The sequence below is a fragment of the Acartia tonsa genome, chromosome 13 (genome assembly GCF_053477335.1).
Source record: "Acartia tonsa isolate MP-2025a chromosome 13, ASM5347733v1, whole genome shotgun sequence".
NCBI lineage: Eukaryota > Metazoa > Arthropoda > Copepoda > Calanoida > Acartiidae > Acartia > Acartia tonsa.
In genome coordinates, this window is record NC_137272.1 from 29,061,197 (window position 1) to 29,077,928 (window position 16,732).

The window sequence follows — 16,732 nt, forward strand, 5'->3', positions numbered from 1 at the left end:
ATTTAAAACAAGTTTAAACCTTGGACACTGGAAATTCTAGACATCTATCTCTTATAGCAATCAAACAAATCACATTTCTTTAGCTTTTCAAAACAACATAAAGTAAAGACAAACGGACAAAGTTAGATAAAGAGCAAATGCATAATGGGAATTATAGAGATTTTTCACTAAAATTATATGGTATTTACCCCCCAACCAATAAGTATCCACTCTATATTTCACTTTGTCAGTCTGTCTATCTGTTATACACGCTCGAGAAGACATCAAACTACTATGTAGAAAATGTTTGATTTTCTTAAAATAAATATTGTCATTTTCAGTAATTTATTGGCAATAATTATTATTGCTGCGCTTGGAAATAATTAAACTTGCTATTGGGGGGGTCGAACTCGAACACACACACACACAAACGCACACACAAAAACGCACCCCATTTATAAAAAGATTTTTGGTATTTCAAGTATATTGAAATGAATGGAAATTTTCTCTAATGTTTTGCAATGAACGTGATTATTTGTAACTTATAATTTTTATATTTTTACCTTGTTTTTATCTAAAATTCACCTTTTTATCAATTTTAATCTTATTATATTTTCAGATTTTTAAATTTTATTTAAAAGTTTTTCAACAGAGAGGCGGCGGCGGGTTTCGGCCCAAAGAACTGAAACGATGGTACCGAATCCAAATAAGTAAGTAGTTTTTATTAATTATAATAATGTATTAAAACGTAGAAAGAAAAGAAAATTTTTATTTTAATTGAGGATTTTTATTTTCTCATATTTTGAAATCTGTTTTTGAAGTTTTAAATTCGTAATTAATATTTGCACATAAAATTTTATGTTTATGTAATCTGACTGTTTATAGTCAGAATTTATTTTTAAATATTAATGGTTAATATGAAATTTTACTCTTTATAGTAGAATTCATTATTAGTTTTATTTTTATTTTAAACTATTTAGTGTATGACTTGTTTTATTTTAAGGTTGGTCCAAACTGCTGATAAATTCGGTTCTTATTATCCAACAATTACACCTGAACTGTTGAAACAAGGCATAAATTCTATTTTATCTGTTTGTGCTGTAAGTGATGGAAAGTCCTTGTCTGGAGAGTTTAGAGTTGCTCTGGGTTCAAAGACACCTCTAAGAATACCGTTAGATCTTGAACTTGTTTTAGGGTGTAACCCAATACCTGAGGTTCAGTTTTTTTATCCGGTGCAAGCTAATAATCTATTGTTCATGAACAACAGATGGCACACAGAATGGTATTCGTTTCAAGACCTGCTGGCTGCTGGACTTCTTGCTTGTGATAAAGCAAAAACATCCAAAGAATCTTACGCAAAGTTGGTGGATAGGTGTAAATTGAGTCTTATTAAAGAAGAATACCAATGTGCATTTAGAATAGAGGTGGGTTGTCCTTCCGATGGAGATGTGTTGGACTTGAATATAAGATGGCTTCCTTGTTCAGCCCACTATTTGAAGAATCATTCTAGATTAAACAGCGGTGATGTGGCTACAATCAATGGTGGAAGTGTAAATGTTTACTGTCCATTATTTCCAGAATCATTGAGAGATATTATGCATCATTTCCCAGTTCCGCCAACTTTATTTATTGATTCAGATATTACATTAGATGATTATTCTACAGCTGTATTGGATGGATTTCCTGCCATCTTAAGTTTCATTCAAGGTCACGTTGATTTGACTATTGAGAATGCTAGAGAATACATTAAATCTCCAACAGCGCACTCTGGCAATGTTAAGAGGTTTAAACCGAAGAGAAAGAATCCACCAACATCAACATCTGAGTTAGCAGCTCAATCTCATTCTACAGGTACATTCACATTGTCAAAATTTGGGACAAAGAAAAATATATGGCAATATATCGCCTGCGTTCCCTATGCACAGAGGAAAAAGATTTCACTGTCTAAATCTGGGTAACTTGGGATAGTTACATGACTGCATGGCGTACTTTTACTAATTTTTGTATTATAAAACGAAGAAAACCTTACATTCCTGTTGAGCCTGATATCTTAATTGATTATGTATGTTTTTTGGATGAGGATAGAGGTTTACAATATCCAACAGTTAGGTCTTATTTGTCTGCTTTGAAGAAACTTCATCATTTGAATAATGTTTCTGACAAATCTTTTGATTGTCCGAGGTTGAGTGATGTGTTGAAGGGTATATACAATGAGTCAACTTTGATGAAGTCTGTTTCTACTAAGAAATATAGAGCGGTCATGACGTGGACAGTTATGAAGATTCTGGGCATGAAGATTTGGGGATCAGCTGGTATGACCGATTTCAATAAACAAGTTTTTTGGACCATTAGTTTGTTCTGTTTTTTTGGGGCGTTTAGAGGGGGAGAGATGATGTCCTTGGATGCAAATTCATTTGATCCTTTTAGATGTATCACCTGGGCGAAGATCAAGAGACTGAATCAGAATCAACTTTTAATTGATCTTGTAGTTCCGAAATCTTCAGAAGTTCCTGAAGGTACTGTAGTTGACATTTTTCGATACCCTGGTGATAAATCAATGTGTCCTATAGAAAACATTGATTTTTTGATCAAGATGGTGTTGAAACTTAGAGGTCTGGATTTGAACAAGCCTGTGTTTCAATTTGATAATGGCAGCATGATGACACCAAAGTTTATGAATGAAAAGTTAAATGAATATTTAAAGCCATTATTTCCAAATGTACAATTTTCTTCACATAGTTTTCGTGCTGGAATACCTAGTCATATGGCTGCAAACCCTGAGTTATTTTCTGTTGAAGATTCCATGATTGGTGGTAGATGGACTTCTAATACTGTTAAGAGATATCAAAGACTTCATGGTGTCGCTCAAAGAAACATATTTTCCAAGTTTAATAATTTTTTGCAGGTGCAAATTTAATTTCTATTTTTATTAAAAGGAATGTAAAAGGTTTTCTTCGCTTTATATATTAATAATATATTGAATTTTATCATTTAAATGTTATTATCTAGACTCTTTATTAGTTTAGAAATTTTATAAGATATATCTAAATTTTTTATTATTTAGAATATTAACTGAAAATATTATTTGTTTAATTTAGAATTTAAGAACAAATATATCTAGACTCTTTATTAGTTTAGAATATTGATTTGCTTTTATGTTGAATAATTTTAGATTGAGGAGTTACTTTAAAAATATCTAAATTTTTTATTGATTTAGAATTTTGACATACATATATATATCTAAACTCTTTATAGTTTAGAATATTGACTTGTAATTTATAAGATAACTCTTAATGTAGGTATATTTATAAGATATCTAATAGGTTTTATATTACTTTTTATAGTAGTGTAAAGTTTTTAAAAAAGTTTCTTTTTTTATTAAGTAACTTTTAATTTTAGAATTACCACCCGGCTACAGCCTAGTCAATCCAGATCAATTATCTACAGATCAATTTAATAATCTTGTAAATACAGCAGAATTAGAAATAAGTGATCAATTGGGTCATCAAATTACTGGAAACTCAGCTATTTCAAGTGTTCCATCAGTAATCTCGCTACATTTACAGAGCACTAATCCACCATTGCCAACTAAAAGTCAGGAATCTTGTCCACCTCCACCTCCTCCATCAACACAAGCAGTTACTGATAACTATTCTTTTGATGGGTTTTATCAAAGTAGTAATGGAGGTTTAAGTAACAGTAATGGAACAAGTCAATTGAGAAGACAAGGTCATGTTTATCATACTCTAAATTCACAGGATAGATTAATAATAATGTTATTTTGTTCTATAAAATTAAATTTTATAGTTTGATCAATGATTTTTATTTTCTTTTAAATATTTAAAAATGAGATAATTTTTATTTTATTTTTTTTTTTTTTATCTTCTTTAAATAAGTCATACATAAATTAAATAGGTTTTAATCAAAAAGAAAGGAGTTTATATTTTATGGAACTAAGTATTTTATTTTCATTTTCATAACATTATTATAAATTTTCGACTAGTCTACTGAAAAAGCTCCTGTTTATTTACCTTCCGGTCCAACCTATCAAAGTTATGCTTGTTCAAGCAGCAATCTTCAATCACAATCAAACAATAGTCATTTCTTAAATTTGCCGTCAAACTCTGTTATTCAAAATACTTCAAATTTTGTTAATAACAACAGAATGAACTATAAAAGATCTGATGTTCTTATGGATACAACAATGTCAGCATCAGAATTCCGAACCATTTTTCCTGATTTAGCTCCAGGTGAAGGTCCAATCCCTGAGTGCTATTTTTACTTAACAATAGGTGAATTGGCTATTGAAAACTGTAAGGCGAAGAGTAAAGTGATTAAGAAACCTTCTACACTAGAAACCAAGTTAAAGGATAATGCTATTAAAATACACACTGTCAAGTCATGGGATAATAATACTATGGATAATCTTAAAGATAAACTTCATCCATTGAGATTTGATCGCTGTCCAACTATAAGCTCTGAAGAAATGTTTGTTAAAGCGGCTCATTTTTATGATGACAAAGAGTTACTTCCCATTAATACCTATGATCTATCTAGGCTGGATTTGACAAATAAGATATCAATGAAGGGTTTTGAAGAGCTTCATAAACCGGATTCCACAATTCTCTCTGTAAAAATGTTTTCCCCTGAAAATGTAAAGAAAACAAATGGTGGACTATCAAGTTTAAATGTGGTGCGAGATGAGAGTGGAAATCAAACTGTTTTAACTTCTCTTTACTTAGAAGACATTGAAAATATTAGAAATTTCAAGGCTGCATTTTTTGGTTTATATGTTGCGAAGGACAGAGTTGTTCCTTGGGACAAATCTCTTCAACCTCTGTGGAAATTTTTCCTAGTACATGATTGGTTAAAAGATATTCCTAACTCTTTTGGATACAATACAAATGAAGACCAAGGGAGTTTTTGTACTTCGTTCACTGATAGCGTACTGCAAACAAATGCAATCAGATTTTCTCAGAAACAACCGCATATGTCATTTTCAGAGCTAGATGCTCATTTCCGAAGTTTTTGTACTTTCAATCAAAAATGTTCTTTTGTTCAGCTGGTTCCCGTGGTTAATAAAAATGTTGATGGGAAAATGAAACAGGTTAACAAAGAAACTTGGACACCTTCAGAACCTGGTGCTTCTTACATTGCAGTAAGAACTATTTGTCGTGTGTTCAATTCTGACAAAAACTGCAAAAACTCTTTTGATTCTAAGTCTAGAAAGTGCCACGACACAAATGGAGGGAATAAATACCTTCACATTTGTAATGTTAAGATGCCAAATGGTAGACCTTGCGGCCAGGGACATAAAAACAGCAGTCATCCAAAAAATTGATTTTATTTATTGTTTGTTTATTTTAGCTTATAAATAAGAGTTTAAGTTTTTCTTTTATTATTAGCTATGGTAGTTTTCATTTGTTTATGTTATATCGAGCTTAGAATTAATACATTTATACAGATTTTATTTTTGTATTTTATGATATCTATTTTTGATAGATTTTTAAAACATGTTTATCTTTTTATAGATTAAGCATTTTATTATTCCATTTTAATCTGTTTTTATTTATTTAACTATTTTATAGTTAAAGAGTTTTATTGATTTTAATAGTCGTTTTTTATCCCAGTAATATATATATATATATAATATATATATTTATAAATCCATAGATTTATTTTATAATATTTATCATTATTTTGAAATTGTCAATAATAATTATGTTTATTTTCAGAAAAAAATTTGGAATATTAATTTTATTGGGGGGCTGGTTTTAAAATGACAATGTGAATGTTTAAGGAAATGTTGAATTCAGTCATTTGGGTTTACCTGGAGATGTTTTGGAATCTTGGTTAAAGAAGAGGAGATTTTTTCCGGTAAATAAAGAGTTAATCAAATTACCAAAGCCTTTAAAAAATACTGAAATTCCTCTGTTGGAAAATTATAATGATGAACCAAATGCTGATTTTTGGGTTAAATTTCCTTCTAGACCGTTACCTGGCAGATATAGTCCAAATACTCCGATTTGTGCTAATTCTTATGAAAGTGAGTTTTTACAAATTAAAGAAAAATTGTCTTTACCTCAACGTGAATCAGTTTTACAAACTATTAATGATTTAAGATATGGCGCAAATTCACTAGTTGATTTTGACCGTATAGAGCCTCTTTTTGATTCAAATGCACAGAATATGGGTTTACAAAAAGTTGGTTGTCAATTCACTGATCAGTTGGTAACCATGATAAAAAAAGGTTATGTTTCTGGACCTTTTGATCAGCCACCAATAGTGAATCTTAGAATAAATAGTTTGTTTGTTGTTGAACAAACAGACAAATTTAGACCCATCTTAAATTTAAGTGCACCAGAAGGAAAAAGTTTCAATGATGCAATAGTAGACAATTTAATGACAAAAGTAGTGATGTCTAGTCCGTCTTTGGTGGCAAAAAAGTTGTACTCTATTGGAAAAGGAGCTTATTTGTCAAAAATTGATCACCAGAGTGCATACAAACTTGTTCCAACCCATTTTGATCATTTATTCTTGCAAGGTTTTTTTTGGTTAAACAAATATTTTCTTGAAACTTCACAAGTATTTGGTGCAAGATCAGCTGTACCAAATTATGACAGGTTACATAAAGGTTTTTCTGACATTGTTAAAGTTAAAAGTGAAACAATAGAATTGTATTTAGAACGTCAATTAGATGATCAGATTGTCATGACCAAAACATTAGCTGAGAATAAAAAGTTTGTTGAAGTTTATTTGGATTTAGCTGAAAAAATCAAGTTACCATTAGCTCCGTTAGACAAACCAGACAAAGCTTTTTTATACCAACAAGAAGGAGTGATTTTAGGCATTTATTTTAATACTATAAATATGTCATGGTCACTTCCTGAAGAGAAAAGAATCAAGTATAGTAATTATATATCAGATATTCTTACTGGTGGAAAAGTTTCACAAAATGAACTTCAGAAACTTTTGGGTATGATAAATTTTATTGTTCAAATGTGTCCAGTTTTAAAGTTTTTTAGAACTCCTGTAATAGATGATTTAAAAAATTCCTATGAAATGGAACCTCTGTTCTTGGACGCTGATACAATTGATCTTTTACATCAATGGTTGTATATTCTAGAGGAGTTGAAAGATGGTTTCCCTATATCTGATATGAATAAGTGCCCCCCAGCAAAATCCATTGTGTTTGTAACAGATGCCGCAGGTTGTGCTTCTCAAACAAGTAACCATGAATTAGGCATAGGCGCAGTTGGTTATGTTATGCCTCATAGTGAAATGTCTGATTTTTTCTACATTGGACAATGTATGTGGCCAGAGAAGTTTATTTTACAGTTATTCGATGAAGATGGAAAAAAGTTTGGAAACAAGACAACTTTTTTAGAAGCAGTTGGTGTCCTTATTTCAATTTATCATAACTACAAGTTGATACATAATAAACATGTCGTATGTATGGTGGATAATGTTGCTGTTGTTTGGGCCTTTATCAATGGCAGATCTCGTCAGGATCCTTTTACCAGTCTCATAGTGTCAGTAATAAATCATATCGCTGGTTCAACACCTTTTAAATTATATGTGGAACATCTTCCAAGAGTGTCAACTTTGCCAGCTTTAATAGCGGATACATTATCAAGAACAGATCCTAAAGGCAAATATCTTATTGACAATATTGGCAAGCCTGTTAAAACTGATTGGCCACCTGCTTTGAAATCATGGTTACTAAATCCTGTTATAGATTGGGATCTGCGATCAAAAATTTTAGCTGATTTTCGTGCTTCTCTTTGGGTTTGACTTCTTTTGGATATTTTTCTTACTGTTTTTGGTATTTTTATGTTTTAATGAACCAGTACTTAAGCAATAAATATTAGGTAAATTAGATAAGTAAGGGGTTTGTTAGTTAAATATATTTGTTAAGAAAAAGTAGTATCTTAAATTGTTTAAGTACTGGTTTCTATAAATCTTTTCTTTAAAATAAAATAAAATAAATTCCAAAAGAAGTTCAACAGATTTAGGTCGAGAGCTGTATTCCTTAATGAAATCAAGAGTTAGTAATTCATAAAATAAAGGTGAGAAAATTTCCTTGGTATTTCAAGTATATTGAAATGAATGGAAATTTTCTCTAATGTTTTGCAATGAACGTGATTATTTGTAACTTATAATTTTTATATTTTTACCTTGTTTTTATCTAAAATTCACCTTTTTATCAATTTTAATCTTATTATATTTTCAGATTTTTAAATTTTATTTAAAAGTTTTTCAACCCCACCCTCCATCCCTGTATTTTTATGTTTTAATGAACCAGTACTTAAGCAATAAATATTAGGTAAATTAGATAAGTAAGGGGTTTGTTAGTTAAATATATTTGTTAAGAAAAAGTAGTATCTTAAATTGTTTAAGTACTGGTTTCTATAAATCTTTTCTTTAAAATAAAATAAAATAAATTCCAAAAGAAGTTCAACAGATTTAGGTCGAGAGCTGTATTCCTTAATGAAATCAAGAGTTAGTAATTCATAAAATAAAGGTGAGAAAATTTCCACGTATATAACATCAACAAAAACTGGTAAAAGCTAGATTTTAGCAACTAACATATTTTAGGGGCTTTCAGATAAGTTATAAGCAAATTTGGGGGAAAATATATATACGGATGCCAACATCCATAAAAGCGAAGCTTAACAATTAAATCAATAAAATACTAACAATTTAAGACTTTAATATAGAGATTTTTTATTTTGGGGGGGGGGGTATTTACACCCCCAAAATTGTTTGGGGGGGGGGGTAAATACCCCCGCCTAAATGGTTGGGGGTGCCTACGGCACCCCCAGGGTAGGGGTAAATTTTGAATGGGGGGGGGGGGGGGTAAAATGAAAAAAAATTTGGGGGGGGGGGGTAATCGCCCCATTACCCCCTCCCTTGGACGTCTATGGGTGGGACACCCCCAATCTCCCCCCCCAAAAAAAAAAATTTAAATTTTTTAACTAAAATTAAAAATGATAGGGGAGGGGGCACTCCCCCCCCCAAAAAAAATTTCTAAAATAAGAAGTTGGGTTATGAAATTTGACTCCCCCATCCTCAAGTGCCCCTAGAGGCCTCTAGAGGCGTAGCCGCTAGTACATATATAAACTATCAAACATATATCTAAGAAACCAAAAATATTGTATATAATTGTATATAAGATATTTTAAGTTTTAAAGGGTAATTTTAATTTCAAACAAAAACAATTATATTTTTAAACAAAGGACCCCAAATTTTTTACCAATCCCTATTTTTTAGTAAATCGTAGCTCCTCTATAGTTACTGTTTTACATACACGTCTGTACGTCTGTAATAGCTAGAGTTTCAGGGATAGGATCCTGTTGTCCTAGGACAATCAACAGTAAATTAATCATTTCCAAAAATGATGTGGGTCAAAATATGCCCTACATATAATCAAAAAAATGTCCCTTATTAATATTCGATTAACACATGTATAAAGTTAAAAAAAACAAACTGACAAAATTTTAAAATTGTCACTTTATATGAACGTACAGACCAACAAATACGTTGGATAAATGTAGAGTAGCTACGCTTCTTACATAACATATTATATAAATTAAATATTATATTCACTAAAATATTTTTTTTATTTTTACTTCACAAGCTTAATTAATAATAACATCAATTTTTTCTTTGTCACTTAAAATCTCTGAAACGGCTGAGCACCAGCTGTTTGATGTGTTAGTGTTGATAATTTGACAGAAACTAAAGAAGAAAAAAGAAACTAGTATACACTACTGCACAGAAAAGTACTCTATAGACTCTCTTGCTATCTAGCTATCTTCTTAATGTGGGTATCTATCTATCTTTTCTATGTGTAGACTCTCTCTCTCTCTCTCTCTCTCTCTCTCTCTCTCTCTCTCTCTCTCTCTCTCTGCACATTTCATCATCAGACTTGTGTAAACACACACACAAACCCCCCACACAAACACACAGAAAAAGCCTCGCCCCCCTGCCACACAGACACACACAAAATTTCTAGTTGTCAATAAAGAAATTTCTTTCCCTTTTCGCCACCCAATCTTATGCCCCTAAAATATTTACCATTCTCTTTTAACCCCCCCCCCCCTAAATTTGTTGCCCCCTGGATCAGCTGTTTATAAGTTGTCAAACCCAACTCAGCTGATTGCCAAAACAAAGAGGTGTCCCCGTCAAACAGCATAAAATACTCTAATGCCCACTATAGGGTATTATGATAAGTAACATCTAACAGACAACCAACCTTTTGATATGACGAAGAATGCTTCAAGTTCTAACTGTGCATGGTAATGAATTGCACTAATCATGGGTTAAGGCATTCAGTCCCCCTACTCTAAGCTTCAACATTGACAGGGTTAAAGAAGGAAGAAAAAAGAGAAAACATGGGAAAAAAGAGAGAATAAATTAAATATAAAAAGCAAGAGAATATTGAAGTAAAAAACTTAGAAATATATTTGATATATAAAGATATAAGAGGTTAACTCACAAACAAAATATGAATTTTACACTCATCAGACATTACAAATTGTTTCGTGCATGTTTGCACTCTTCAGATGTCAATGTAAAACTAAAGTTTAAAACAAATTTAAATTTAAAGGATTTTTACAAATATTTTATAAGATTTTTTGAACATAATATTTGAAAAAAAATATCCATATACAGCAGCACCAGAAGTTCCGTCGAGGCAGAGTAAGAAATGTTTCTTTCTTGAAATTCTTCTTCTTGATCTTGTAAGTCTTGAGAGGACCAGTCTTGCCAGGTGCTGCATGAAGTTGGTCATAAGGGGGGGGGGGGGGGGAGTGGGCAGATTCTTCTTCAGGATAGTGGTTAAAGGAAATCATTTTTGTTTCAGATATAAAGATATGTATATTGATATAAAAGGTAGTCAGGAAACTAAAGCAGAGCCAAGCCATTCCAGGACAAGGGTTGCACATTTCCTGCAACCATATTTTGCTCATCATATCCAATTTAACACACATTCACCAAGCAGAGTGGTACTTTTTTGTATTATCCATATAAATTTTCTACAAATATATGAATACAGTTTGTTTTTTTATTAATGGAACAAAAGCATTGGTGATCTAACCTACTTTCCATTGACAGAAATTAAAAGGCAACTCTTATTTTCTTCATTTCCTTGGGGAGTTTTGTACAAGAAAAAAATATTTCAAAGTTTTCAAGTAATATTTTTTATTATTCATTGGCTTTCCCTTATCTCTTTCAAAGCCTAGCCTAAAATCCTAAAAATTAAAAAAAGAAAATGAAAAAATCTGTAAAAATTGTTTGTTAGGATAACTACTCTATAGATAGGGGTTTGTTTGTGTATGTTTTCACAATGTACATTTACTGAATATTCTTTCACTTTAATAAGGTTAGGTAAGGTATTATTTTAAAAACTGGGAATTAGCATTTTTAGTAATTTTGGCTGTTTTAGTAACTACAATAGAATTACAGAATAAAAGAGAAGGATCTAAAGCAGAAAAAGGGGTAAGAAATAAAAAGAGGGGAGCATTGAATGAATGTGACTCACAATCTGTGTGGGAGCAAGGGGGGGGGAGTATTGATTTAAAGGGAGTGGGGACAAAATACGACGAAGTTGTTGGATAATTCTCTCTAGGCCTACCCCTAAACCTGCCAACGCATTGCAAATAATTATGCCATTTTTTTGGTTTATGTCTTTTCAGTTTTCATTTTAGCTAATATTTTTTATTTTTCAATAATTCATTTTTGTTTAAGAGGTTTTATTCCTTCCCAAAACAGCCGGAAACCTGCCTAGAACCAACCTAAGGTTTGAAGAGTATTGGTCTATATTTTTGGTAAAATTTCTGATGGGTTGGCGGTCTGTAAGGCCTAGTCCGCGCCCTGTTTTACCCTCGAAGTTGCCACAAATTCATAAACACACACACACACACACAATCAAACACACACACACACAGTATACTTTTAGCCAAGGCAATAGACTAAAAAATCTAGAAGAAAAAACACCTTTTAATTATAATACCTAAACAAAGCCTATATTTCAAGAAAGAAATCATGTAAATTTTAAAACGATCTGGCTTTTTTTTCAATAGCTTCAATTCTTTGTGTTCACATTTGGGTTTGACGGGTTATTCCCCTATTAACAATTTAATGAGGGTTGTCCAATCCTTTTTGCTAAATTCTAACAAGGGGCAATAAATTAACAACTATTCCATTTGGGATGGAGGGGGGAGTATTTTGCAATATACAATAATAGAGTGAAATTTTAATTTTAAATACAGACAGACAGACATTGGCAACAAATAGAAAAGCTTTTGCTTCTATTAAAAAAGATCTTCTGATTACTTTTTTCTAACTCTATAAAATGACTTAGTAGTTAGAGAAAAATCTACTTTATATCCCCTCTATGTATATAATATATATATAGCGAGGGACATATATAGATTCTCTATAATTCCAGATATTCGTATGAATGTCAGCCCAAATATCAATTCAACTTTCATCAGAATTCATATAAACCTACCTGAAAAGTTTTTGAAGAAATGTTAATTTCTCAACTGCTAATTAAGATAGACGTCCGAAATTTTTTAGTAGATTCCTGTATGTAGTCTACATCTCACTGTGTCTGTCCGTCCGTCCGTCCATCCGTCCTATATTGTGCAAATTTAGATAAATAAATATACTTTATAATTTACATTGTTCGTCCAACAGTTTTGCTTGTTTTTTTGTTACAGCTAACAGACAACCAATCCTTTGTCATGATAATTGATAGCCTGTTTGAAGGCCAAGGCATTTTCCCTACTCGATATCTATTTTTTTAAAGAAAGTGTCCTAACTTTTTTTATTATTTAAAATAGCTAGTCGGTGTTTTAGTAGATGTAAAATGGTCCATAGAATATAAATATGCAATCGTTTTTTTTATAAAAAGTTAGGACACCTTCTTTACAAAGGTTAGGTTTTTGGTCACCTGTCAATTATTAAGCAATGTGTCGATATGAAAATTCAATATTTAATTTTGACGAAATAACGTTTATTTAAATGTTATTTTCGTTGACATTGATAGAAACCTTAGGTCGATATAATATCAGCACAAAGACTTGACAGGATCTTTGTCTGTCTGTGTTTTACAAAGGATCTCGCTAACCACTGAACTGATATGGTTCTCCTTTACAGTTTAGCTTCTCAATGGTTCTGGGTAGGTTTAAAGCTATTTTGAGGGAGGATACCACCATCCTCCCAAAAGAAATCGCCCCTTCCCCAGTAACAATTTCTTACTTTTACTTTTAAAAATCAAAATTGAAAGTAGGAGGGGGGGGGGTGATATCGTTTCCCCCCAACCTTCAAGTGACTCTAGAAGCCTCTAGGTGCATAGCTGCTTGTGTTTAAAATTCCATTAAAATCACTGAATATTTTTCCCTGTTTCTTTTTGCGTCGTTTTTTTACATCCATTTTCCACACTGCTGTTTTTTCATCTACAAAAAATACGCATTAAATTCTGTAGCATTTTTTCATACTCAAACATACATTTTTGATATAAGACATTTTACATTTAGGGAATTGAATATACCCGTCTGTCTGAATGTCCGTTTCATGACTAATACATTTGATTCGATGATGATTTCTGTAACAATAAGGATTTTAAAGCAGTTTTGACAATTGGCGATTCTTTAGATATTTAAGTACAATTCAAGGTGTAAAATATCTTTAATATTAATTATGCATAATACACTTGTATTGGCTCAAGGAAAAGGGAATTTGATTATGACAAACAATTCTACGTAAAAATTTCTACACAACCCTCTTCCCTTCTTATACACTGTTAAAAATAATTTTTTTATTTAGTATCAATTGATACTCTGGAGAGTATTGGAACCGTAAGTACGCTACAACTATATAATTAATATATAACACTATGTAATACTATATAACACAATAATTATTACTATACAGAACCCATACATTTTTTTAGTATCGATTGATACGCTCTTGAATACTGGAAAATACGGTACAGAAATGTTTATTAAAATAGTACTATTTGATAGACTCTAGTGTACTGGAAAATACGCTGTAGAAAAGTTTTTTAATTTAGTACTATTTAATACGCTGTAGCGTATCAGACAATACGCAAGAGAATGGTTTATTAAGATAGTAACTATTCATACGTTCTAGGGTACGAATCTGTACTGTATAGAATAATTGAAACAGACACCATTGGTGCATACCTCTCATAGAAGTGTTTCATTTTTAATTTTTGTAATTATGACTGACCATAGTTTTTATTTTTAAGGATTATGTTTAGTCCTAAACATCTTTAAAGTCATTTTTTTTACTAAATTTACATTTAAATTAATGTTTTATTGCTCTGCTTGGTATGTTTGTTGATATAACAAAATGTATATGTACATATAATAACCATATATTATAAACTGATCTTTCATTCAAAGTAAAACAGTTTCATACTGTACAGCGTATCAAAAATTATGATAGAGGATATCAAAAATTGCAAAGGAGAGTATTAAAAACTTACTTCTACCATATTGAATTTTATTCCCAAGAGCGTATTGGATAATACTCTACAGACAAATACATTATTTATTACTACATGTTACTTCACAGAACATTACCTAATACTTAATACAGCATTGAAAACTTCCTTGTATCGTAATGAGGTTTTTTTCCTAGTACGTACGGATTGATACTATACATTAATGTGAAGAATATAGAGTATCATCTGATGCTAAAAAAAAAAATTATTTTTAACAGTGTATACTCACTTCCATTCAGTTACATAAAAAAGCAAGTTTTACGCCAACTCTACGCCAACAAAAAATTTAATTTTCGGCAATTTTGAATGGAATTAATTGACTGATAGTTTCCCCTGTAAGTCCCTGCTCCTGTAAAAAAAGTAAAATTATTTTCTCGTATTCATTCGAATTCGGCAGGGGCGGTCCGTCTCATCAACAATTATTCAACAATTCTTGGAAAATCACGAAACCTACCCTGGTAATCGTCAGCTGATATAGCAAAAAGAAAGGTGCAACTATGTCTATAATGCACTATTGTTCATTTCAGATAGTATAAATCATAAGCTATCACCAAACCTCGTTAGCTTCTGAAGTTCTGCTTCTTAAATCAAAACAAAGATTTCTTACTAAAGAATTTAGAATTAGGGAGATTTAAAAAATATTCTAAGATACTTCCTGAAATTAAAATCTTTACATTTTTTTCTTATTCAAGATATTTGTAACTGTTTACAAACAAAAAAAAATATTTTAAAATTTTTTTAATCAAAAGCACTTTGATCAACACCTTGATTAACCCCTTGAGGCAGGTTAAGGCAAAAGTTTCAAAACAATTCAATAACTAAATAATATCTCACTTTATGAATCTATAAAAAATTAAATAGGACAAATCCAACCCAATACTCACAGCATCTTGGATCTTTACAAAAAAAATAAAAATTCGAACTTATGCCTAAAGCTCAAAATTAAATTCATTGTTCATTACTTATCAAACAAGGATGACAACATCTATGGGAGCAAAGCTCTGAAACGATAGGACAAATGGACATTAACACTTGTAGAATGTCAGAACTGGATAATCAGAATTTAAATGTATAAGAGACGAAGCAAAATTGTTAGTAAATTTGTTGAAAACTGCTTATTACAGGATAATGTTTATGGAAATACTCACATTTCTAGGATTTGATTATAGAGTTCCTTCGCTTAAAATATTGTACTTTGTTGTCCTAGAAATCAGTATACCAAATCAATAGGATATTTAGATCACATAAAAATTTGTTATTAAAAAGTAAAAAAAAATCAACATAATGTTTAAAATGGACATACAGACATTCTGGTAACGATTATAGAGTTGCTACGCTTTCTAAATTGTACCTAACTACTACAGGAATCACATGCAAAGTTTTAAAACAATAGGACAATTCTAACATGCCGCCCCTTTGATCGTTTTTTTTGTTTTTTGTTTTACAAGGCACTTTGGGGGAAATTACCCATATTTTAAATGATTAAAAAAGTTTGTAAGTTGTAATATTCGGAGGAGATTAGAAGTTTTTAGGTTTGATTATTGCAGTACTTATTAAATCATGATTTCAGGGAAGCTTTTTTATTTTAGATTCCTATTTCGCCACTTTCCTCCAACGTGTTTAGCCATTAGATACAAGAAGTTGCTAAGAAAGGCAAAATTAAACTACAACAAATATTGTAAAATGTATGATTGTGAAAATACATAGCTATGTAGTTCCGAATTTTATTGCTAGGTGTCTTAAAAACCTTTTTTGAATTTAAATTTGTATATGAGATAATTATTTAAACAATCTTAAGTAATTTTCAAAGTATTACAGCTATTCATTCTTTAGGATTTATAATATATTTATTCACTATTTAACATATAATTTACGATTAGTTTATGATTTAGATAAAATACTTAAAAGTTGTAAAAAGGCGTTTTTTCTGCTCATACATCTTCAAACTGAACGGGCAGATAAACTCTGACAATCCTTTTAGCATGACTTTTAGTAAACAAAGCAAAAAGTGCTAAATTAAAGCTTTAGTTTCTTATCAAATTCTGCCAAAAGTTGCTTTATCTCATCATCAAGTTTAAACTGGAAATCTAAGAAATCAACTCTAAAGCATTGTTTGCCAGAATAGCCTTCCCTTGTCCCTGGAATTCGGTGGATAGGAACCGGTTCTCATCCATACGAAAAAACTATGTCTAGCATCGTATTATATCCAGCTTT

General features: G+C 31.0%; 1 protein-coding gene across 3 annotated transcripts; it reads left to right on the forward strand.

Moving 5' to 3' along the window:
• Nucleotides 1–94: 94 nt before the first annotated feature.
• LOC145335073 (uncharacterized) lies at nucleotides 95–8,519 on the forward strand. 3 transcript variants are annotated; one of them, XM_080180781.1, is made up of 4 exons: nucleotides 95–689; nucleotides 983–1,830; nucleotides 5,780–7,767; nucleotides 7,989–8,519. In XM_080180781.1, exons 1-4 carry the CDS (start codon nucleotides 670–672, stop codon nucleotides 7,992–7,994), a joined length of 2,862 nt encoding a protein of 953 aa, XP_080036907.1. In that variant the 5' UTR covers nucleotides 95–669; the 3' UTR covers nucleotides 7,995–8,519. The 3 variants fall into 3 exon arrangements, with proteins under 3 accessions (XP_080036907.1, XP_080036906.1, XP_080036908.1); XM_080180780.1 differs by having other exon boundaries at nucleotides 5,780–8,519; XM_080180782.1 differs by lacking the exons at nucleotides 5,780–7,767; nucleotides 7,989–8,519 and adding an exon at nucleotides 3,379–3,806.
• Nucleotides 8,520–16,732: the final 8,213 nt, after the last annotated feature.

Excerpts from the sequence above, each read along its gene's own strand:
- LOC145335073 (XM_080180780.1), top strand. The coding sequence starts at position 670 with ATGGTACCGAATCCAAATAA. Across the intron at positions 690-982 it reads ATGGTACCGAATCCAAATAA|GTTGGTCCAAACTGCTGATA; the intron begins GTAAGTAGTTTT and ends TTTTATTTTAAG. Across the intron at positions 1,831-5,779 it reads AGCTCAATCTCATTCTACAG|GAAATGTTGAATTCAGTCAT; the intron begins GTACATTCACAT and ends TGAATGTTTAAG.